The 20,970-nt window shown below is 48.9% G+C and overlaps 2 protein-coding genes and 2 non-coding genes across 10 annotated transcripts; all 4 read right to left on the minus strand.

The window, feature by feature from the left end:
- Window positions 1-2,737: 2,737 nt before the first annotated feature.
- Window positions 2,738-6,824, minus strand: CUNH18orf32 (chromosome unknown C18orf32 homolog). Of its 6 annotated transcripts, none has more exons than XM_039733371.1 (4): window positions 6,774-6,824; window positions 6,279-6,367; window positions 4,175-4,405; window positions 2,738-3,543 (listed from the first exon to the last, which is right to left on the minus strand). In XM_039733371.1, the coding sequence occupies exons 3-4, from the start codon at window positions 4,394-4,396 to the stop codon at window positions 3,469-3,471; spliced, it is 297 nt and encodes a 98-aa protein (XP_039589305.1). In that variant the 5' UTR covers window positions 4,397-4,405; window positions 6,279-6,367; window positions 6,774-6,824; the 3' UTR covers window positions 2,738-3,468. The 6 variants fall into 6 exon arrangements, with proteins under 6 accessions (XP_039589305.1, XP_039589306.1, XP_039589307.1 ...); XM_039733372.1 differs by having other exon boundaries at window positions 4,175-4,410; window positions 6,774-6,792; XM_039733373.1 differs by lacking the exon at window positions 6,774-6,824 and adding an exon at window positions 5,628-5,682 and having other exon boundaries at window positions 6,279-6,384.
- Window positions 6,825-7,231: 407 nt separating this feature from the next.
- On the minus strand, window positions 7,232-11,472 carry RPL17 (ribosomal protein L17). Of its 2 annotated transcripts, none has more exons than XM_039733377.1 (7): window positions 11,417-11,472; window positions 11,032-11,084; window positions 10,900-10,940; window positions 9,453-9,587; window positions 8,852-8,950; window positions 7,784-7,975; window positions 7,232-7,323 (listed from the first exon to the last, which is right to left on the minus strand). In XM_039733377.1, the coding sequence occupies exons 2-7, from the start codon at window positions 11,069-11,071 to the stop codon at window positions 7,276-7,278; spliced, it is 555 nt and encodes a 184-aa protein (XP_039589311.1). In that variant the 5' UTR covers window positions 11,072-11,084; window positions 11,417-11,472; the 3' UTR covers window positions 7,232-7,275. The 2 variants fall into 2 exon arrangements, with proteins under 2 accessions (XP_039589311.1, XP_039589312.1); XM_039733378.1 differs by lacking the exon at window positions 11,417-11,472 and adding an exon at window positions 11,296-11,409.
- Window positions 7,655-7,722, minus strand: LOC120513721. The gene has a single exon (XR_005630334.1). It is a non-coding gene; the product is annotated as a small nucleolar RNA SNORD58 (small nucleolar RNA).
- Window positions 11,163-11,231, minus strand: LOC120513722. The gene has a single exon (XR_005630335.1). It is a non-coding gene; the product is annotated as a small nucleolar RNA SNORD58 (small nucleolar RNA).
- Window positions 11,473-20,970: the final 9,498 nt, after the last annotated feature.

Here is a 20,970-nt window from a genome sequence, read left to right on the forward strand (position 1 = left end):
TCCTTCCCCTGCAACCTCTGCAGCCAGTGTTCTTTCAGCAATAATGTTCTTCATCATACAGAAATCATGAAGGAATTACCCTGGGGACTGAACCTCAGCAGCTCCCAGAATTCAGCTGGGACATGATTGCTCCATCTGGGCAGTAACAGCATAATGTGTTACTGTCATTAGACCAAAATTTAACTTTATTTTCAGTTTAGACATTCTTAGCAGCTGATCATGTGCAGTTTAACATGACAGAATTTCCTTTCCTGTCTGGATCAGACCATCAAAATAATCAGCAACATAAAATTAATTAATTTAAGAATTTTTTGCATACACTTGCATTTTTTGAAATGTGTTTTTCAACTAACTTCTTGGCATCCAGCAATTTGTGCAAACCAACACACAGAAGGTATCACTTCTCATTAAGAAAAAATACTTGAAATTAGTTGACTTGAATGATGTGGGTTTTTTTAAATATTGATTTGTTGATCTTTCCTCAATAGTATTTAAATAAAGCCAGACAGGTTTAATGCTGAAGAAATTAGGAGCAGATTTGCAGTACTTTGGTCCCCTAAAGATGCAAACTCTGAAATTTTCTAAAAGTCTTCAGTGCAAATGAAGCTGCTACTTGGTAGATGTCCACATGCCACCATCAGGTAAAACCTTTTGTAAATCTTGGTTTTGGCAAGTGACAAGCACATGGGAATTTTCTCAGTTAAATTCAACTCACTTGATCAATATTATTCCGTCACATGAGGATATCCTTAATTTCTGCCTGCTTGTTTTTCTTAAAGAAGGCTTTGTGCACTCCTTTGCGTCCCAGCAGATGATCTCATGCACTCTGGCCCAGACTTGGGCCTTTGCTTTCACTCGATTTTTATTTAACTATTCACAACACAACAGGATTATTGACCTATTCTTGAAAAAGAATAGAGTCAGAAGAGTTATAACACAAATCTCCTGACAGGACTTCCAGTGAAGTGCCTCATACAGAAAGTTTTGTGATGTAGATTGCTCCCTTTAGGGTTTAACTGCAGCTAATAAAACCAGTGGAACACGATTCCAGAGACCATAAATGTGTAATCTTACTTGCATTATCTGCATGTTTTCGTTTTTGCAGATTTTTCATAAGGCCTGGTGTTTAAATATGGTGCTGGCACACAGCTGGAAGCCTGGTGCAGCCTGCAGCATAATTTACTATACACTTTGGTTTTTGTGTTATTGTTCAATGCATTTTCTTCTGTAATAATATCCTAAATAACTAAAAAAAATGAATTATGCAGACTTCATAAATTGACTGAATGCATTACCAAATTAAAGGAGCCCCAGTACAGTTCTTACTCTACTTTTTACTGTGTTCCCAGCTGTTTAGAGGTGGATATACTCTAAAACTATGGCCTGTTTATGAAATGCCCAGCATATTAAAACAGCATGGAAGGGACCATCTCTTCAGCAGCGCTCAGGATGACAGAACACGTATTCTTGTTTAGCTGAAGAGCTGCAGATTGGGCTGGGCATGACTGAGGCACCTCCAGTGCTGGGACAAGAGAGACACTGAGGGGCTGGAGCGTGTCCAGGGCAGGGAACGGGGCTGGGAAGGGGCTGGAGCCCCAGGAGAGGCTGAGGGAGCTGGGAAGGGGCTGAGCCTGGAGCAAAGGAGGCTCAGGGGGGACCTTGTGGCTCTGCACAGCTCCTGCCAGGAGGGGACAGCCGGGGGGTCGGGCTGTGCTCCAGGGAACAGGGACAGGAGGAGAGGGAACGGCCTCAGGCTGGGCCAGGGCAGGCTCAGGGTGGACATCAGCAGGAATTTCCCCATAGAAAGGGTGCTCGGGAATTGGAAGGGTCTGCCCAGAGAGGTTTTAAGAGTTCCCATCCCTGGAGGTATCCAAGGAATGATTGGACATGGCACTCAGTGCTCTGGGCTGGTGACAAGTTGGGGATCAGTCACAGCTTGGACTTGGTGGTCTTTTCCAACCTAAAGATCCTGGGATTCACTGATCTAGGAGGAAGCTGCAATACACTGATCCAGTAGGGGGTTATGTTCCAAAGACGAGGCAAGAGCTCATTAAACAGCAATTCCAGACTCAGGTCCCAACAGAGTTAGCTCCTTAAGGAAGAGCAAAGAGCATTAACCAAGGTCTGACAGGGAGCTGTCTGTGCCTGAGCTCGCTGCAAAGCCATGGCTGTGGCTGCAGGGGCACACCTGTGCACGCTGCAGATGAATCCACACCAGGACTGACCAAACTGGCAGGACATGAGGCACCTCACCAGGGACACCAGGCAAAATCAGATACCAGTCATTAATTAACTGCTGAGAGAAATCACAGCCACAAGAATAACACGGGACCACAGTGACAGTTCAGGGACTGCATAGTGCATTTTTAGGCCTGCCTGAGGGAAGATTTTAGGGAAATTAAATCATAAAGAACAATCCAAAACTGCTGGAATGGTTTTGTTTTGAATCTTTTTCAAGGTCTGGTTTGGCAGACAGGAAAAAGCAGGAATTACCACTTTTATTCCTTACTAAGCACAGGGACACCTAAAACCCTTCACAGTTGGGATGTAAGTGAGCAGCAGAATCCATCTGCCCAGGAAGAAGCAAAGTTTGCCCAGTTCACTTTATCATCAACTCAGTTATTTTAGAACCTCCTTCTGCCTGGGGCCTGTCTCCAGGTTTTCACAGGTTTTGTTACACTGGGACTGTTTATACACTGAACACTAGGAATTCTGTGTAATAATTGCATGAAGTGACTTATTTTTAAGTAAAATCTCAGTTTATTATAATGAAAATTCCACAAGCAAGAGGTTTTAGTTGGATGCTCGGTTTTTTTTTTTTTAAAGCCAGAACTGTGCCATTATAAATCACTACAACAGAACATAAAGCAACATTCTCTTGCATCATGCCTCAGGAAAAAAAAAAAAGGCATAATATTTCAAGAAAAATAATTAAGGGAAGTATCACATCAAGATTTTCTGCTTTTAGTAAGCTAAATGAATTTTGTATGTAGCACAACTCCTCTAGCTCACCCATAGACTTGACATGAAAAAATCTAAACTCTTCATAGATAAATTATGAGCTTTTTTTTGTCACAATGCAGTAAACAGTTCTTCATCAAGAACAGATAAAGCCTTTAAGGTGAAAGCCTCAAGTACTGCACTAGCACTTAGTGACAACAAGATGCTAAGATACATTTACCTTCCACAGACAATTTATTCTTACATTGTTTAACCTAAACTCTAATCACACCAAACAGATGGCAGATGAAAAGTAGTTCCAGCAAGAAAAATACAAGAACATCAGCTTTCAAATATTTTAAATAAACAATGCGCCAGCTGCCATTTTAGTGGCAAAAGAGACTCTCCTGCAAGCAATTAAGTTTTTTATTCAGCTAAAATGTGCAGAGAAGAAAAGTCTCAAATTGAGAGGAATATCAGCAGTTCATAATGGACATGAGGGATTAAAATCCTTAGGAATGAACTCCTTCAAGCCGTTTTCTTGTCATATACTGCAGTGGATCTCTTTGCAGCACTTCCATTTGCAATGCCATTGCTTTCCAACTGCAAATAAAAAACAGTGTCATCAATGAGATGTCAAATTAGAACTTCACATCTAAATCAGGAACAGCTGGTGACAAAAATGGCTCTTAGAAGCAAGGCCAGTAAAGATCTATGAAGAAATATGGGGCAAGAACCAAAAGTGGTGGTGTCTGTGTAGATTTACAAATAATTACTGCTTCAGGGGGAAGAGAAGAATGAGGGCAGCAGCAACATTTACAAGTCTTTGCATTGTGATAGAAGATAAATGATAAAAGCATAATTTATATGCACTGAGCATCCTCCCCCATTACAAGTGGCAGAGCTGGCTGAAGAGAGGGGCTGTTTTTAATTTCTGCTTCGTGCATCTGTTGTGACTTTTTTCCCCTCTGAAAGAACAGCCAGTTTTAAAAAAATAATAATTAATTAAGCTGTTTCAGGATACGGGCACAATTCCTCTTCCTCCAAGACTAGAAGAAGCAGCTATTATACTAACTATGCCTTGAAGCACCAATTCCTAGCTGGCGCAGTAGTGATAATTGTTGTTTCTAAGAAAGCAGCCACCAAAATATCTGCAAACACACCCAGCCGTTCACCCTCCTGAGCCACCACTGGGTGGCTCACCCCGGAGCTCAGCTGGGTGAGTTGATCTTACTTCAAGGCTTGCAGATCCATCCTCCTGGCCTGCCCTGGCAGGTCCCCGAGGGTCCCCAGTGCTGCCTCCTGGCCCCTGCTTGGTGCCTGGGGGCTCCTGCACGGCCCTCTTGGGCCAGAAGCGCTTGATGAAGGGGGCAATCATGGGGTAGATGTAGGGCTCCACAAACTTCTTGTAGACCCAGAGCAGAACAGGGATCACGATGCAGGGAATGCACACCATGGCTGCCTCCTGTGCTGGGACACAGATGGTGAGGGGGGAAAAAACAGGTTAAGGTAGCAGCGTTTGTATGCCACCAGCTGACAAAACAGTATCTACATAGTAAATAAAAAACATATTTCATGTTCAAACGTATACTATTCTTTAATTATAAAGTAGCTGCTAAGGTTTCAAAAATACTGTGTGCTCCCATGTTATAAACAAAGGGACATTCTTGCCATTTTAACCAAAAAAACCCCCCAATTTGCTATTAATTCATCAATCCTACAGATGCAACTAAATAAAACAAGTTCAGGAAATAAGAGTTTTTGCCTAAACCACACAAAAACAGTTTAAGCAGCAAGCTGCCAGTATCAGCCCAGTTCCCACTATGAGTACAAAGGGTTTGTTTTGCTCAATCCAGTTTTATTTAAGGAGAAACTAAAACAGCAGACAGCCAATCCATCCAATGGGCTGCTACCACTGAAGGGCAGGATAGTGGGAAAGGAGAAAAAATTCCAATCAGGATTTGAGAGAATTTGCATATGGGTTACTTTCTTCCTGCTGCCCTCACTTGATCCCACACCAACCCAATACAATTAACTGTTAGAAAATGAACCATGCCCTCTCTCTGAAAACCCACAAGTCTTCAAAAATTTGCATCCTGGAGTCTATGCTAAAAAAAACCAAAAACAAACCAAAACCAAAACCAAACAAAAAAAAAAAACCAAAAAAACCCCCAAACAAACAAAAAAACCCAAAAACAAACAACAAAAAACCCACAAAAAACCCAAACCAAACCGAAAAAAAATAAAAAACCCCAACAAAACAAAACAAACAAAAAAACCCCAAAAAACAACAACAACAACAACAACAACACGAAAAAAAAATAAAAAACCCCAACAAAACAAAACAAACAAAAAAAACCCCCAAAAAACAACAACAACAACAACAACCAAAAAAACCCCAAAAAAAAAACCAAAAAAAAACCCACACACACCAAAAAAAACCAAAACCAATACAAGGCAGAAAAGCAAAGCAAGGAGGCAGAGAGGTCCAGCTGGGAGAGGAAGCAGTTAATCAGGGCTGGACCTGTCCCTGCCAGTGCTGACAGCAATATATTAGACACACTCTGCTGCCACACAACTCTGCCCTTCACAGTCCCCCTCTCTAGGCTGCTGACATCTCAATTCTCACACCAAGAAGCAAAACAAAAGCTTTCCAAGGTGGAGGATGAAGAGGCAGGTGTGCACACCTCGCCAGGGACCAGTTTTGCTTTTTATTTTATGTTATCCTGAAGACTCCTAGCCCTGTGGAAAAGCAGAATATCAGTTTCCAGGTGACTGCTACCAGGTTCTGTTCTGGCTGCTTCAAATACAGTTTAAATCCACTCTCTGGAGTCTGAGAGGAATGTGACATTGAGCAACACAAATGAGGTAACCCTTTAAACTTATTAAAGAAATGTATTTTAGATACTGTCTCCACCAGAACTTCCTAAATGTTGAGTTTCCAGCAAAATGTGCATTCATCCAGCAGCTGAAGAACGTGGCTGGAGGGAACACCTCAGGCTACAGAATCGTTACAGAATTATGCAATTATTGGGTCAGGAGAGAACCTCAAAATAATTTCCTTCTATTCCCTGCCATGGGCAGGGACACCTTTCACTAAACCTCCCAGCCCCGTCCAGCCTGGCCTTGGGCACTGCCAGGGATCCAGGGGCAGCCACAGCTGCTCTGGGCACCCTGGGCCAGGGCCTGCCCACCCTCCCAGCCACCAATTCCTGCCCAACATCCCAAAATGTGTGCCTGCCCTGTGGCAGTGCAGCCATGGCCTGTGTGCTGTCCCTGGCAATCAGCACGTGTTGTGCTGTCCCCGTGTCTCGATCCTGCCCAAAAACCATCGGTACCTGCGCCCGCTGCACCGGCGGTCCCGGGGGTCAGCGGAGCTCCGTCCTGCCCGGCCCCGCCGGTGGCCCGGTGATGCTCGGCCAGCTGCCTGGCGAGGGAAACAAAGAGAAGAGGAGGAGAGGGGTGAGGAGTGCCCGGGCAGGGGTGTCGGGGAGCCCCGGCCGACGGGCAAAGCACGGCACGGCTCGGCACGGCCTTGTTCCCAGCCCCCGCCAAACGCCACAAGGGCAAACCCGCCGCGTTTCCCCCGTTCCCCATAAAGGGGAAAACAGGAGGCCGCCTCATGTCCGGCTGCCCCGTGTCCGGCGCTGCCGTTCCGCCCTGCGGGGCCGCTTTGGGCCGGTGCAGACCGTGAGGCCCCGGCTACCGGCGTGGCCAGGCAGGCCTGGCCGTGCGGAGCGGGGCGGAGAGCGGGGCGGAGAGCGGGGCACTCACCGGGGCGAGGCGGGATGAGGGGCAGGGATCGTTCCCGGCTCCCGGCGCTCCGCACTCACCGGCGCCCGCACCGGAACGGGCCCGCGCTTCCGGGGCGGCGCTTCCGGCCAATGGCAGGCGGCAGCGCGCGTCACGTGGCACGCCAGGCCCCGCCCCACCCGCGCGGACGGGAACAGGGATCGTTCCCGATATTCCCGGATTTGGGAGTGGGAGGGAATTGTGGGATGGCCCGGCTGGAGGGCCGATATCGGGCAGGAATTGGTGGCTGGGAGGGTGGGCAGGCCCTGGCCCAGGGTGCCCAGAGCAGCTGTGGCTGCCCCTGGATCCCTGGCAGTGCCCAAGGCCAGGCTGGACGGGGCTTGGAGCAGCCTGGGACAGTGGAAGGTGTCCCTGCCCTTGGCATGAGTGGAACAAGGTGGGCTTTGAGGTCCCCTCCCAGCCAAACCACTCCATGATTCTGTCACATTCACTGCCCCTGTCCCACAGCGCCAGGACAGAACAACACAATCACAATCAGTCCAGACTTTAAAATTTTATTTATATACATCTGTCCATGCAGATTTATTCCCGAGCCATTAGCTTTTGTTTCTTCAGCTTCTTCTGGGAGATCTGGGAAGCAAACACACACACACAAAAAAAAAGGAAACAGTGAAGTGAGACTTCCCGAAACATCCCAAAGTTATCTTTTACATAAGCTACAAACTGTTAGGAATTTACTCAAAATGATACTCACTTCACCTACACATAAACAATAATCCCTATACAAGCACTACATTGCTTGTAGGGTCTAAATTCAACTTATTTTATTGTACAAACCCAGGGAATGTCTGGGAATGCTGCAGCTGCTTTGAGGGGGAAAGAACCAATGCTCTGTGCAATTTAAAAATGGTTCTCAGGGCTTTTAAGTGCTTAATACTTGTGCTGAAAATTTAAAAACGGGGTTGCTCAGAAAGAACTAATTTTTTTCATGGGCATTCCAAAGGTGTCCTAAGAGAGTCATCACAGCAACCCCTCTCTCTGCCAGAGCCTTGGGGAGTGTTAAAGGGACAGAGCACATGACACCAGGTACCTTTTTCTTCTGGGCAACTTCCTCCTCTGGCTTGGGCACGATCTGCTCCTTCTCGGTGAGGATCATCTCGATGTGGCACGGGGAGCTCATGTAGGGGTTGATCCTGCCGTGGGCCCGGTACGTGCGCCGGCGCATCTTGGGAGCCTTGTTCACCTGGATGTGCTCGATCACCAGGGAGTCCACGTCGAGACCCTGCCAAGGAGGAAACCCGTCAGCCACCTCCACCTTCAAATAATTCACTTCCGCAGCAAGAACGTGAGTGATTGCCCCAGACACTGCTGCTGGTGAGTAAAACAGCCAGGCTTGGTGGTGCCATGGAGCTCAGGGTTTTCCAAGGATCTGACAATAAAACAGCTGAGCTTGGTGGTGCCACAGAGCTCAGGGTTTTCCAAGGATCTGACAATAAAACAGCTGAGCTTGGTGGTGCCACAGAGCTCAGGGTTTTCCAAGGATTCCCCACTGACACAGCCAAGCTTGGTTGTGCTATGGAGCTGAGCATTTTCCAAGGATTCAGCACTGACACAGCCAGGCTTGGAGGTGCCATGGAGCTCAGAGTTTTCCAAGGATCTGACAATAAAACAGCTGAGCTTGGTGGTGCCACAGAGCTCAGGGTTTTCCAAGGATTCACCACGGGCACAGCCAGGCCTGGAGGTGCCATGGAGCTCAGGGTTTTCCAAGGATCTGACAATAGAACAGCTGAGCTTGGCACTCTCTTGGAAATGAGGACTTACCAAAGCAAGCGTCATTTAAAATGACCAAGATCAGCCCCCACACATCACAAATAATTTACAATTGTGCTGATGGCTCACTGTGGTTATTTCATGGTTACTCAAACACTGCCAACAAAGCTACCAAGGGTTACTCAAAGGTGCCACCTATTACTCAAACACTGCCAACAAAGCTACCAAATTCAGCACTGTAACAAAGACCAGGTCTGACCAAGAGTCTGCAGATTTCGATTTCACAGATTTTGAGGTATCTCAACTGCCCTTTTGTGTGAAAATTATACCCAGGGAGGAGTGCTGACAGAGAGCATGACACCACTGCTTTGTGCTCAGCAACACCCACCTTGAGCTCAGCGTTGCTCTCTGCATTCTTCAGCATGTGCAGCAAGAACTCTGCGCTCTTCTTGGGCCAGCGGCCCTGCGTCCAGCCCCACTGCTTGGCCTGGAATGAGGGGAAACAGTGGGAGTCCTGCTTCTGGCCTGGTCCATTCCAGTTACCCTCTACACACCTTTAACTTGCCTTTCTCACAGAATGGTTTGGGCTGGAGGTGGCTGCAGCAGCTCCACGTCCTTTCTGTGCTGAGGACCCTGTATCTTATGGATTATGGTATGTTCTATTCTGCTGTACACCAAACCCCACAAAATTTAATCCCCTGACTTGATGCTGCTGACTAGAAGCAGACACTCCATATAGAAGCATCTCCTGGAATTAACAGCCCCTCTTTCCTCCCTCTTGAGCAGCCTGGTCTGGTGGAAGATGTCCCTGCCCACGGCAGGGGACTGGAGTGAGATGAGCTCTGGGGTCCCTTTCCAACCCAAACCGCTTTGTGACCCTGTGTTTTGATGCCAGTTCACCCCCAGCAATGACACCCACACCACCCCTGCATCACCTTTTTGCCCTCGGCACCCACAGCCAAAGGCTCCCTGTGTTTCCCAGGGCTCACCTGGGCGCACCTGCCGACGCCGCCGTTGTAGCGCCGGAAGGGGACACACTGCTTCTTGAGGGTGACATCCTTCAGGTACTTGGTGGCCTTGCGGATGTGCATGCCCTTGATGGCCTGCGCCGTCTCTCGGGTGTTCTGTGACACGGGGCACACAAAAATGCCCTGATCAAACCCTTCCTGAGCACCAGCCCAGCCACCCCTCTGTGCTCCCCGGGTACGATTCCTTTGGCTACAAAGGACGCACTTACTGAAGAATACCCAAGTCTAAGAATGAATAATAATTAACACTCTTTTTCTTTGTTACCACTTTTCCAACCTCTGGTATGCTGCCACTACTGAATTTGTGTCTCTGGCACATTTTTCTCTTTTTTTTTTCAACTCCGTGGCTAAATTTCCAACAAAGAAATTTGCAACTCTTAATAAAACTGTAGTTTAAGTACTTATATATTTCACAGCTTCTCTTTGGCCACTGATCTAAAAAGGCAAGACCCAGATGGATAAATTCTTACTAAAATCTCAAATACAGCACCTCACAGGAACTGATGAAACAGAAAAACTGATGTTACAGAAACACTGTAACAATTGTTAACAACGCTGTTTCCTCCAAAAGAATTGTAAGAGAAGGAAAGTCTCAGAAACAAAAACTAAAGAAAAATATCAGTGTTCTACAGGGCATTTACTAATTGTGTAAGCCAGCTCTAACTATAATCCTACCTGTTCAAAATAAAAAAAAAAAGAAGAAAACCAGAGTAAAAGCTTTGTATTACACTAAGCAGTAAATAATCTGCTAAGTTCTGGTTTCATGATTAAATAACATTTCTGAATTGTTCTCTGCACCTAAGCCTTCCCAGAGGAACTGAGGTCGTTGTGCCAAACACTGCACACTCAAAAAGAGCAGGAGAAACTGGAGAAATTTCACACCAAACAACAGCCCAGTGTCTGATAAATTTAATCCAACTGTTTTGCTGCTGTATTTTGTTATCTGAATCAGACAAGGACAGTTTTTAATTTTTTTTTTTGTGGATGGAGACCATTACAAGGAGCTTTGGTGATTAAAGAGAAAAAAAACCACTTCCCTAAAAAGAGGGAAGAAATTTACTGGGAATAAATTCCTGGCTGTGAGGGCGAGGAGGCCCTGGCACAGGGTGCCCAGAGCAGCTGCAGCTGCCCCTGGATCCCCGGAAGTTTCCAGGGCCACGCCGGATGGGATCTTAGCCCCTAACCACGGCAGAGGGTGGAAAGAGATTATCCTCACAATCCCTTTCAACCCCAGCCAGTCTGCGCTTCTTTAAAAAGTAACAAAACCCACCTAAAACAGAAACTTAATTTGCAATTCCTGCTCACCACGCGCTCCCGCGCTTCTTTTAAAAAGTAACACGAGAAACTAACAAAAACCACGTAAAACAGAAAATTAATTTGCAATTCCTGCTCACCACGCGCTCCTTACCTTGAAATGCACACGCAGGTTAGATCCCCGTGACTTGCATGCTGCAAGGGAGAAAAAAACCCAAGTTTTAGAAACAAAACCTCAGTGGCTCCCGGGAAATCCCACACGAACCCTCCTCAAGCAGCAACTCACATTTCGTGGGGTTCTCCGGGTCCAGGGAGTAGCGCACCATCTTGAGATCTCAGCTGAAAAACACCAATTAAAACACATTAGACTTCCAACACTGGCACGCAGGACCTGGAATACCCCCCCTTACCGCCGCAGCTGCTCAGAAATTACGCGTTCTTTTCACAGTTACATCCAAAGGTGTCCTAAGAAAGTCATCATCGCAGCCGTGGGTTCTCCTCAGGCCTGCCCCTTGCCCCCCTCAACCCCGTGCGCCATCCCGGGGAATACCGCGGGCGCGGGGCATGTCGCAGCGATCCCGGTGTCCGGGACGCCGGTGCCGGCGGGGATGGGGCGGGATGGGGGCGGATGGCGGCGGATGGCGGGGAGCGGCCCGACCATGGCTCCTCACCTCGGGGCGGCGGCCGCAGAGGAAGAGGAAGGGCGGGGCGCGCCGACAGCGCGCGCGCCTCTCGCGAGATTTCCGCCGGGGGGGGCGGTCCCGGGGCCGGGCGCTCCGCCCCCAAGATGGCGGCGGGTCTCGCCGTGAGGGCGGTGGGAGCGCGGAGCGGGTCCCTCGCTGAGCCTGTGGATAAAACCCGCTGTGGGGAAACACACCGCGGTGTTCACGCTGCCGTGGGGAAACGCACCGCGGCATGCACCCTCAGCTCATGGTGCAGGTGTTTTTAGTGAGGAAATGAGCGTGCATCTGGCACGGCAGCACCGCCCGCCCGAGGGAGGGGATTGCCCCGCGCTGATCACCTTGAACGCTGTGAGCGGTGTTGGTCACTGCAGTATAAGAAAGATATTAAGCTGTTAGTGCCAAAAGGATGGCTATAGAAGTGGTGAAGGGCCTTGAGGGGAAGCTGTGTGAGGGGCGGCCGAGGCACCTGGTCTGCTGAGTTGGAGGGAGGCGAGATTTATCGCAGTTAAAACTTCCCCGTGAGGGAAGAGGAAGGTCAGGCATTGATCTCTTCTCTCTGGTGACTGGGGACAGGACCCAGGGCACGGCTGGAGCTGTGCCAGGGAGGTTTAGGTTGGATATCAGGGCAAGGCTCTTCCCCAGAGGGTGCTGGCACTGCCCAGGCTCCCCAGGGAATGGGCACAGCCCCGAGGCTGCCAGAGCTCCAGGAGCCTCTGGACACCCTGCCAGGGATGCCCAGGGTGGGAATGTTGGGCTGTCTGTGCAGGGCCAGGGGCTGGGCTCTGCCAGAGCTCCAGGAGCCTCTGGACACCCTGCCAGGGATGCCCAGGGACCCCACGGTCCCTGTGGGTACTTTCCCGCTCTGTGGTTCACTCAGTCAGGATCATTCAGGTTGGAAAAGACTTCTGAGATCATCGAGTCCCAGCTGTGCCCGATCCCCACCGTGTCAGCAGCCCAGAGCTCTCAGTGCCACATCCAAGCGTTCCTTGGACACCTCCAGGGATGGCAACTGAAACAGCTCCCTGGGCAGCCCTTTCCAAGTCCTTTCCATGAAGAAATTCAACCGGAACCTCCCCTGGCATAACCTGAGGCCGTTTCCTCTTGTCCTGTCCTTGTTCTCAGGAAGCAGAACCCGGCCCCCACCTGAGAGCACAGAGTTGTTACGTGTGGAAAAGGCCTTTAAGATAACCGGGTCTAACTCTCATCCCAGCAGCCGTGTTCACCATTAGGTGGCAGCTCAGGATGGGAATAAAGCAGCACATTGCTCACAGCGGTGTCCCGGAGACCAGAACGAAGAGATTCATTCAAATTCGTATTTATAAACCTCAACTGGTATTTACTGCACCATCATAAAATAATCACAGACTGACTCATTCAAATAAAAGATTTCTCTTTCCTATTTGAGGCAGAATTTGTGACTGGAATTGCTTGGGAAGCAGCTCAATAAAAGCAAAATGTTTCCTGAAAGTGGTGCGATGCAAGTCTCATTGAGAAAAAAATGACAGAGTGGAGGAAAAAAAAGAAGAGACGTATTCCTGAGATGGCAGTAATCTGGTGTGCAGGCACCTCCCCAGCATGAGAGTCTGGGTTTAACTCTGAGTTTAGAAATAAGCAGAAGAAGAACTTGCTGCCCATCTAAATCCTATAATCAGGAGGCTGGTTTTGGATCTCTTGTTTAGGGCTGAAAAGCCCCAAAGCTCTGCAGCTAGGATTTTTCCCAGATGGGAAGAGAAAAATATTTGAGGAAAATATAGATATCACAAATATCTACTGGGTTAAAAGCAGTAAGAGCTCTAGTTGTTACTGCCAATCTCCATTTACCTGCCTTAAAATGTGCCTTTTTCTTTGGTTTTGGAGAAGCTCTCTGCAAAGTTTCCAAGCAGCTTTCAAGCACTGATCTCAAAGCCTGAAACATGCTGGGGTGTGGGCAGATATTATTTCTTCTCTTTATTGTAGAATCACAGAATGGTTTGGAAGGAACCTTAGAGATCATCTCATCCCACCCCTGCCATGGGCAGGGACACCTTCCACCATCCCAGGGAGCTCCAAGCCCCATCCCTCCTGGCCTTGGACACTGCCAGGGATCCAGAGGCAGCCACAGCTTCTGTGGGGAACAGTATTAGTTTTCTGGTATAATAAATTAAAACTGGCTGAAGCTGAGATCCTCAAACACTCCCACAGCCTTACTCTCCATACTGTGGGAATCCCCTTTCCGAACACACCTGAATGCAACTCTCTTCTTCATCCTTCCTGCTCTTCCCTCCACACCTTCCTCAGTTTTCTGCTGGTCTTTACATGGGAAGCATCTTTGCTCACAGCTTCTTCTTGGCAGCAGTGCCAAAAGCAAGGAGATGTTCAAGGAAAGCCAGAGGAGAGGTGTGAAAAACACAAGTACTTGACACACGATGGGGATTATCACCTGTGTTCATCAATCAAACCCACAATAAATACATTTTCTGTTTCCCTGCAGGTGGAACTGTTTTGCTCAGCTTCTAAGGGTTTGCAGTGGTGGAAGGTTAGCACAGAATCATGGAATATCCCGAGCTGGAAAAGGCTTGCCAGGGTCATGGAGTCCAACTGCTGGCCCTACACAGACACCCCAAAAACCCAGCTTGTGCATCCCTGAGAGCATTGTCCAAATGCTCCTGGAGCTCTGGCAGCCTTGGGGCTGTGACCATTCCCTGAGGTGCATGTTTTCAGCTTTGCTGGGAGCTTGGCAAGAGCTCTCATGGGCAGCCTAGCACATTCCTGGTGCTGGGATCAGGGCTGAGGCAGCTGAGTTTGTGCCCTAGTTGGGATTTCACCGCATTTTTTCCCCACTGCACCACCTGCCTGGGATATTTGGGTTATATGAGCTACCTCCAAGAGAACTTCCAGGTCCTAAGCAAAAAATTCAGGCTAAGTCCAAAACTGTTATTGAAAACTACTGCATCAGAAGCAACTGCCTGCTAATTGTACTGGAACCTCAAATCCACAAATCCACAGGACTTTCCCTCAGCCTGTGCTGCTCTCTCAGCCTCTCTTGCCCCCCTGTCTGTAGTGCCCAGCCCCAGTGCCTGTGCTGTGCACACCAAGGGAGACATTTCTGTCCCAGCAGGTATGGACAACAAGCACCCAGCTGTGCCTGGACCCCAGCAGAGCCTCTGCCTTGTGCTCTGGGGGCTCCTGCTGGGAATATCCTCCTGTGAAGGGTGGATCACAGTGGCAGCAGAGGCTTCTGCCCTCTGCTCTGCTCTGGAGCCAGGCTGGGAGAGCTGGAGGTGCACACCTGCACAAGAGAAGGCTCCAAGCAAAGCCATCTAAAGGGGCTCCAGGAGAGCTGGAGAGGGACAAGGGCTGCAGGGACAGGACACAGGGAAGGGCTTCCACCACCCAGAGGGCTGGGATAGATGGGAAGGAATTCTTGGCTGTGAGGCTTGGGAGGCCCTGGCACAGGTTTCCCAGAGAAGCACAGGTTGTCTTCCCCAACACTGGCAGTGTCCAAGGCCAGGTTGGATGGGGCTTGGAGCAGCCTGGGACAGTTGAAGGTGTCCCTGCCCATGGCAGGGGTGAAGCTGGATGAACTTTTAGTCCCTTCCAACCCAAACCATTCATTGGTGCCATGATTCTGTGCTCCTGAGGCTGGATTGGGGCTGTATCTCTTATCCTGCCTTGGAAAGGCCCAGCAGGCAGTGGGGAGTGTTCAGGTACTGGAGTGTTGCCTCACTTAAGTCCTTTTGTGTCTTTAGTTGTGAGTAAGCAAGCTTCCTTATCAGTGCTACTGGGAGCCAAAAGTGACAATTAGCCAATGTCCCTGACAGTCATCATCCCTCCTGACCAGAGGGACAGGTGAGCTCCAAGACTGGCTGGAGTTATGTTTTCACTGTCTGGGGTTATGTCTTTGTGGCAGCTCTAAACCACAGAGTTAATTTCCAGCCAGGGCACCTTCCTGCTCACCTTCCAGCCTGTCACTCAGCTCCAGCACACACCTGGCTTGGGGTGGTCACTTCTAACAGAGGGGCTGTGCTAAACCCCTGTAGCACACAGAAACACTGGGGCTGACTGACCAAGCTTATCTCTGGCTCGCTAAAACACACTCTGTATCTGCTCTTCTGCAGGAGAGGGCCTGACCTGCTCTTTGCACAGGAATGGAAGCCAATTCCTCAAATCTTTTTGTAGATATCTTGGCATTTCTTTTAGAGACCCAGCTTTTGGAGTCCAAGGGTTACATGGGGATATTAAACTGTCATTCATGAAATTACACACAAATGGTTCCTTGTCCTAATGTTTAAGCAGAAAATCTTGAAGACAAAGACATTTTAAATTGAAACCAGCTTGAATGCTGCAAACACTGAGGATTTTCAACCATCAGACAGCCGGCTGCATTTCCTTCTCTGAAATCCTCTCTACTGACCAGCCTACAGTCTCCTGCCCTCCTGGTCCCAGATGCATGGCTTCTCCAGAGGCACAGCTCACCCCCACTGTTTGCCTTTTCCTCCCACAGGCAGCAGAACAGCGGCACTTGGACACGTGGTAGGCAAATTCTCCAGCTAAAGGGCCCTCCATGAACATCCTAAAATCTAGTGACCCAGTCAATGACCCTGCAAAATCACAGAATCACAGAATCATGGAATGGTTTGGGTTGCAAGGGACTTGACAGATCATCCATTCCACCCCCTGCCATGGGCAGGGACACCTTCCACTGTCCCAGGCTGCTCCAAGCCCCATCCAGCCTGGCCTTGGGCACTGCCAGGGATCCAGGGGCAGCCACAGCTGCTCTGGGCACCCTGGGCCAAGGCCTGCCCACCCTCCCAGCCAGCAATTCCTGCCCAACATCCCAAAATCTGTGCCTGCCCTCTGGCAGTGGAAGCCATTCCCTCTGTCCTGTCCCTCCGTGGAAAAGGGGCAAACGCACCTCCAAAAGATGGACTGACTTTCATCAGAGATTTGCTCTGCATCACTAATTCTGTCTTGGTCACTTGGAGAGTTCAATTATGTTATGTATTCCACCCTGTGCTTCAAGAAGAGATGCTTCCCTAGGGAGCATCTTACTTAAGGAGATAAGTTATTTATATGCACATATTTATGAGCATATATCTGTCCATACATATATAACTCATCCTAAGTGTATCATCTAAAACATGTGAACAACCAAAACGGTTTTGATTCCCTATGGTTCTTCCTAAAACACAGGCAATTCTTTACAAGGAGAGAATAGCTGCACATCCTGTTTAAATAATTTTTGTCATGTGTATGCTGTACCTAGAGCAGGGGTGAGGAAAGAGCTGGGAAGCTCAGCGTCAGGACAGCTGAATATCTGTCCTCGCCATCACCGCTGCAGTAGCCACAGCACCTTCCCCACACTGCTGGTGACCTGCCTGCCAGGATCATAGTCAAAACAAGAAAAAAACCAAGCCACAACAATCGGTGATGTAGTCTTAATACTAAACTTTTTTGGCATATTGTCCAGAGCTATGGGTTCATCCACCCCCTACACACCCAGCTAGGACTGGTAAAACAAACCTCCTGTGTGATTAAATAACCTTGTAGCTGAAGTTTGTGTTTATTCAGTGCAGGTTTTGACAGCAAACCCATTTACGCAGGTTGTGGAGGTCTGTGACTGCTTGTTCCTCGCTTCAATGGCCAGGAATGGACAGTCTTTGTGATGAGTGAATAAAGGCATCATGTAAGTGCCTGATCACAAACACTTTCCTGTGTTTATATTTGCCCTAATCTGTCTAGCTTATAACCAATAAGTACTTCTTTAAGTGTGCTTTTGATTAATGAAACCTAATTATCCCTGGAATCAGGGATATTGACCACAATTTAGTCACAATTTAAACTATGGGGAATTCTGTTTAAACAAAAGAGAATGGTTGAACCCTGAAGCAGGTGGGCCAGTGACAATATCCTGGGCAACCAGCTCTGCATTGAGCTGCAGAAGGGTTGCTCTGGGAACCCTCCTCTGGCCCTTTCCAGCCTCAGCTTCTCTTGATCTGGGAATCCTGTCAGCATTTCTAAAACCGAGTGTGCCTTGTACTGTGAAATAGAGCCTCAAACTCTCTTTGTTGCAGTGCATCTCCTAAACAAAATGGATCAAAGAATCCTCTTCCTCCTCTCCTGTGTTACAGCCGTGGTTATTAATGTGTCAGTGCTGGGCTGGCAGTTGGACTCAATCACCTAAGAGATATTTTCCACCCTTAAATGATGCCAATGATTCTATAAGTCAGTTGGCTGTTTTTGCAGCTGCCCTCCTCAGGAGCTCCTCTGGATCAGCTGATAAACCCCAACCAAACTCACTTTTCTCTTCCAAGGGGCTTTCCACCTCCCTGCTGGCAGACAAAGCATGCAGGGACCTGGGACAGGAGCATCCTTACAGACAGGACCCGGCTTTGCAGAGTTCTGCTCAGAGCTGGGAGATGAGCTTGCATGATGCCTATTAACACAACCCGTGCCAAAGTTTCAGCCAGCAGACAGCTTTCTGTTCATGGCACAGCAAGAGGCAACAGCCCTGAGCATCTAATCTTCATGTCCATAGCAATCTTTGCAGCATCTTCATTTTTCTTCTCAGCTTTTGTGGTCATTCCTTACAATTTTTATGGTCAGAGATTCTTGCTAAGTTTCTGATCCCTCCATCTCTGATGATTGCAATATCTTCCTGTCCACAAGACGCAAACAACTTGGATCCCAAATGTCACCTCTGAGGTCATCCCTCCCTCCCATCTTGCTCCATGGCTGTTTTCCAGTCATCCAGCTACTTCCCTCTTTGCTATTGCAACAACTCTGACACAAGCCCCCTCTTTCAGAGCGTTTCCTATCTGTCCAGCTTATTAATCCTCTCTAGCTGTGCTGCCCTCCCCCTCTCCAGCCTCTCCTCTACGCTCTGCCTGGTTTTTTGCAGCGTGGCCCAGTCACATGCGGTGCTTGGGAAGGTCATATGATGGGTAGGGACTGCCGGGCTAGGCTGTGGCAGGGGGCCCCTGGAGGCAGCACACCTCCAGCTCCCCTCCACCCTCGGCCATCAGCTGCCCCATGACTCGCTCAGGTGCTGGACCTGCATCCTGCACACGGGGAGGAAAGGCACAAGGGGTTGCACAAGGAGAGTTCCCTTCAGGGAGCTGGTTAGTGGGATGGGTCCTGCACCCATTTCCCTGACTGGGGACGTGTGCTGCTACTCCTTCCCTGTCCTACCTGCCCAGCAGGCCTCTGCTTAGAGGATGCCACCCTTGCTCTGTAAAGTATAGCATAATATGGAATCCCAGAATGATTTGGGTTGGAAGGGATCTTAAAAATCTCTCATTTTGCCCCCCTGCCATGGGCAGGGACATTTTCCACTAGACCAGGTTGCTCCAAGCCCCATCCAGCCTGGCCTTGGGCACTGCCAGGGATGCAGGGGCAGCCACAGCTACTCTGGGCACCCTGGGCCAGGGCCTGCCCACCCTCCCAGCCACCAATTCCTGCCCAACATCCCAAAATGTGTGCCTGCCCTGTGGCAGTGCAGCCGTGGCCTGTGTGCTGTCCCTGCAGGCCTTGTCCCCAGTGCCTGGGCAGCTCTCCTGGAGCCCCTGCAGGCCCTGGCAGGGGCTCTCAGGTGTCCCTGCAGCCTTCTCTTGTGCAGGGGAGCAGCCCCAGCTGTGCCAGGCTGGCTCCAGAGCAGAGGGGCTCCAGCCCTGGCAGCATCTCCGTGCCTGCTCTGCACTGGCTGCAGCAGCTCCACGTCCTTGTGCTGCTGGAGCCAGGGCTGGGGCAGCTCTGCAGGTGGGGTCTCACCTGAGCCCAGGGCACAGGGGCAGCATGCCCCACCTTGACCTGCCTGTCACACAGCTGGTGATGCAGCCCAGGGTATACCTGGCCTGTACAGGGAAGCCCTTTTGGTTTTCCCCTGCCTTCACTGCAGTCTTTTGGCCGGTCTGGACTGGGAAGTTCTGGGATGAATATCTGCAGCATCTGTACATTATGGACAGGAACATAAGTTCAAGGCACTAAGAAATGCCCCAAACTCTTCCTGACTAATTACAGAGCCTTTGACTCTTCCTAATAAGCTCCACACACTCAATAAACACAACAAATGAGAGAAGTTAGGCAATTAGGAATAAATGGCCAGAAGGTGAAACAGAGCCTGATGAGGACCAGCATCCCATCATCCCATTACAGACTCTGCAAACAGATGTGGTAGGTGTCCTTTTCATGGAGACATTGAGTAATAAGACTGGAATCAGGGATGGAATAACCCGTGAGTTGTCAAAGTAAAATGTGCAACCTGGTGAAAACCAAAATGAATAATACTGTGGGTGCAAAACTTCTGATAAAAGCAGGAGACTCCCTGTATTTCCAATGGTGACTTGAGGTTTTCCCCTACCTCTGGCAGATCCCATCTCTACACTCTGCATGGATTGGAGAAGACAAATGGTTCAAAGGAGAGGGTAAAGGAAGAACAGGGTGCTGGAGAGCAAATTACACTGACCTTGATGATACACAGCCACATCTTGAGCAGCTTATTCCTGTCCTCAAGCTGTTTGTCACCCTTTTTCTTCACACAAAAGCTAGTGCGTAAAGTCTATGTTTGTGGTTTAAAATACGATTCCTCTTCAGTGTGTGAATCACAGTGAAATACTGCCACAGGGTCTCCTGAACACTAGCTGAATCAGCAATCAGGACCAGAAATAGATGAAGAATTTCTGTGAGCTGACACAACAACCGCCCAGGAAGAAACAATTATCCAAGATTTGCAACCATAAAGCCTGGGTACAAATTAACAATAATGGTGACAACATATGTTTTTACAGGGCTTTGCTAAAGTGAGTAACGAATTAATTGGTTTTAATAAGCAACTCATTTTCTGTCCAGTAGCCACTGGAAGTGGAGTGGCATGCTCAGAGTTTCAGGGGTTTGGTGTCCATCCAGATTTACAGGATCGGTTTTGAAAGCCTGAGATAGATTGAAAGTGGGTTTTGGAGTGCTGAAAATTAATAACAGAATAATAGAATGGGTTTGAATGTAAGTTAAAGATCCGTCTGTTTGCAAAGCCCCTGCCATGTGCAGGGACACCTTCCACTGGATGAGGCTGCTTCAAGCCCTTTCCAGCCTGCCTCCAGACTGCTGGTTTGGGCTAAGTCTGGAGGGTCTTCAGGAAAGAGTGAGATGTCAACTTACTCATTGTTCTGCCAAAATGCCAAACTCCAAGACTTCTTACCTGCTAATTACAGAACTAATCCCAAAGCCAGAGCTGCAGTCCAACAGACCTATCTCTGTGGGCAGGAGGGCCACTGCCTGCTCTGCCAGTTCTTACAGTCTCTGCTGGTGCTGCAGCCCAGCTGAGTGTTGGGTGCACCTCACTGGTGGTGCTACCACATCCACTCCACACTTGGGCCAAATATTCTTGCAGATTTGAAGAAAAGGCTTTTGGATAAGGATATGCACACTAAAGCAATCCCTAAATCAAACAGCTGCCCTACCAACTCCTCCCTCGACTCTAGCAGTCCCAGGCTCCTCTTGTTTTAGTATTTTTTTTTTGCTGGATGCAGGAGACTTAAAGCAGAAGGTCTGTTGGGGCCTCACTATCC

This window comes from Passer montanus, unplaced genomic scaffold (assembly GCF_014805655.1).
Source record: "Passer montanus isolate IOZ18808 unplaced genomic scaffold, ASM1480565v1 scaffold86, whole genome shotgun sequence".
Classification (NCBI taxonomy): Eukaryota; Metazoa; Chordata; class Aves; order Passeriformes; family Passeridae; genus Passer; species Passer montanus.

What these genes read in the sequence shown, in the direction of transcription:
- CUNH18orf32 (XM_039733369.1), bottom strand. Translation starts at nt 6,564, where the DNA reads ATGAGGCGGCCTCCTGTTTTCCCCTTTATGGGGAACGGGGGAAACGCG. An exon ending in CGCCGGTGCAGCGGGCGCAG is followed by an intron (nt 4,411 to 6,278) that starts GTACCGATGGTT and finishes TCTGTGTCCCAG; the next exon opens with CACAGGAGGCAGCCATGGTG. An exon ending in ATGGATCTGCAAGCCTTGAA is followed by an intron (nt 3,544 to 4,174) that starts GTAAGATCAACT and finishes TTTTATTTGCAG; the next exon opens with TTGGAAAGCAATGGCATTGC.
- RPL17 (XM_039733377.1), bottom strand. Translation starts at nt 11,071, where the DNA reads ATGGTGCGCTACTCCCTGGACCCGGAGAACCCCACGAAAT. An exon ending in ACCTGCGTGTGCATTTCAAG is followed by an intron (nt 9,588 to 10,899) that starts GTAAGGAGCGCG and finishes CCCGTGTCACAG; the next exon opens with AACACCCGAGAGACGGCGCA. An exon ending in AAGTTGCCCAGAAGAAAAAG is followed by an intron (nt 7,324 to 7,783) that starts GTACCTGGTGTC and finishes TTTGCTTCCCAG; the next exon opens with ATCTCCCAGAAGAAGCTGAA.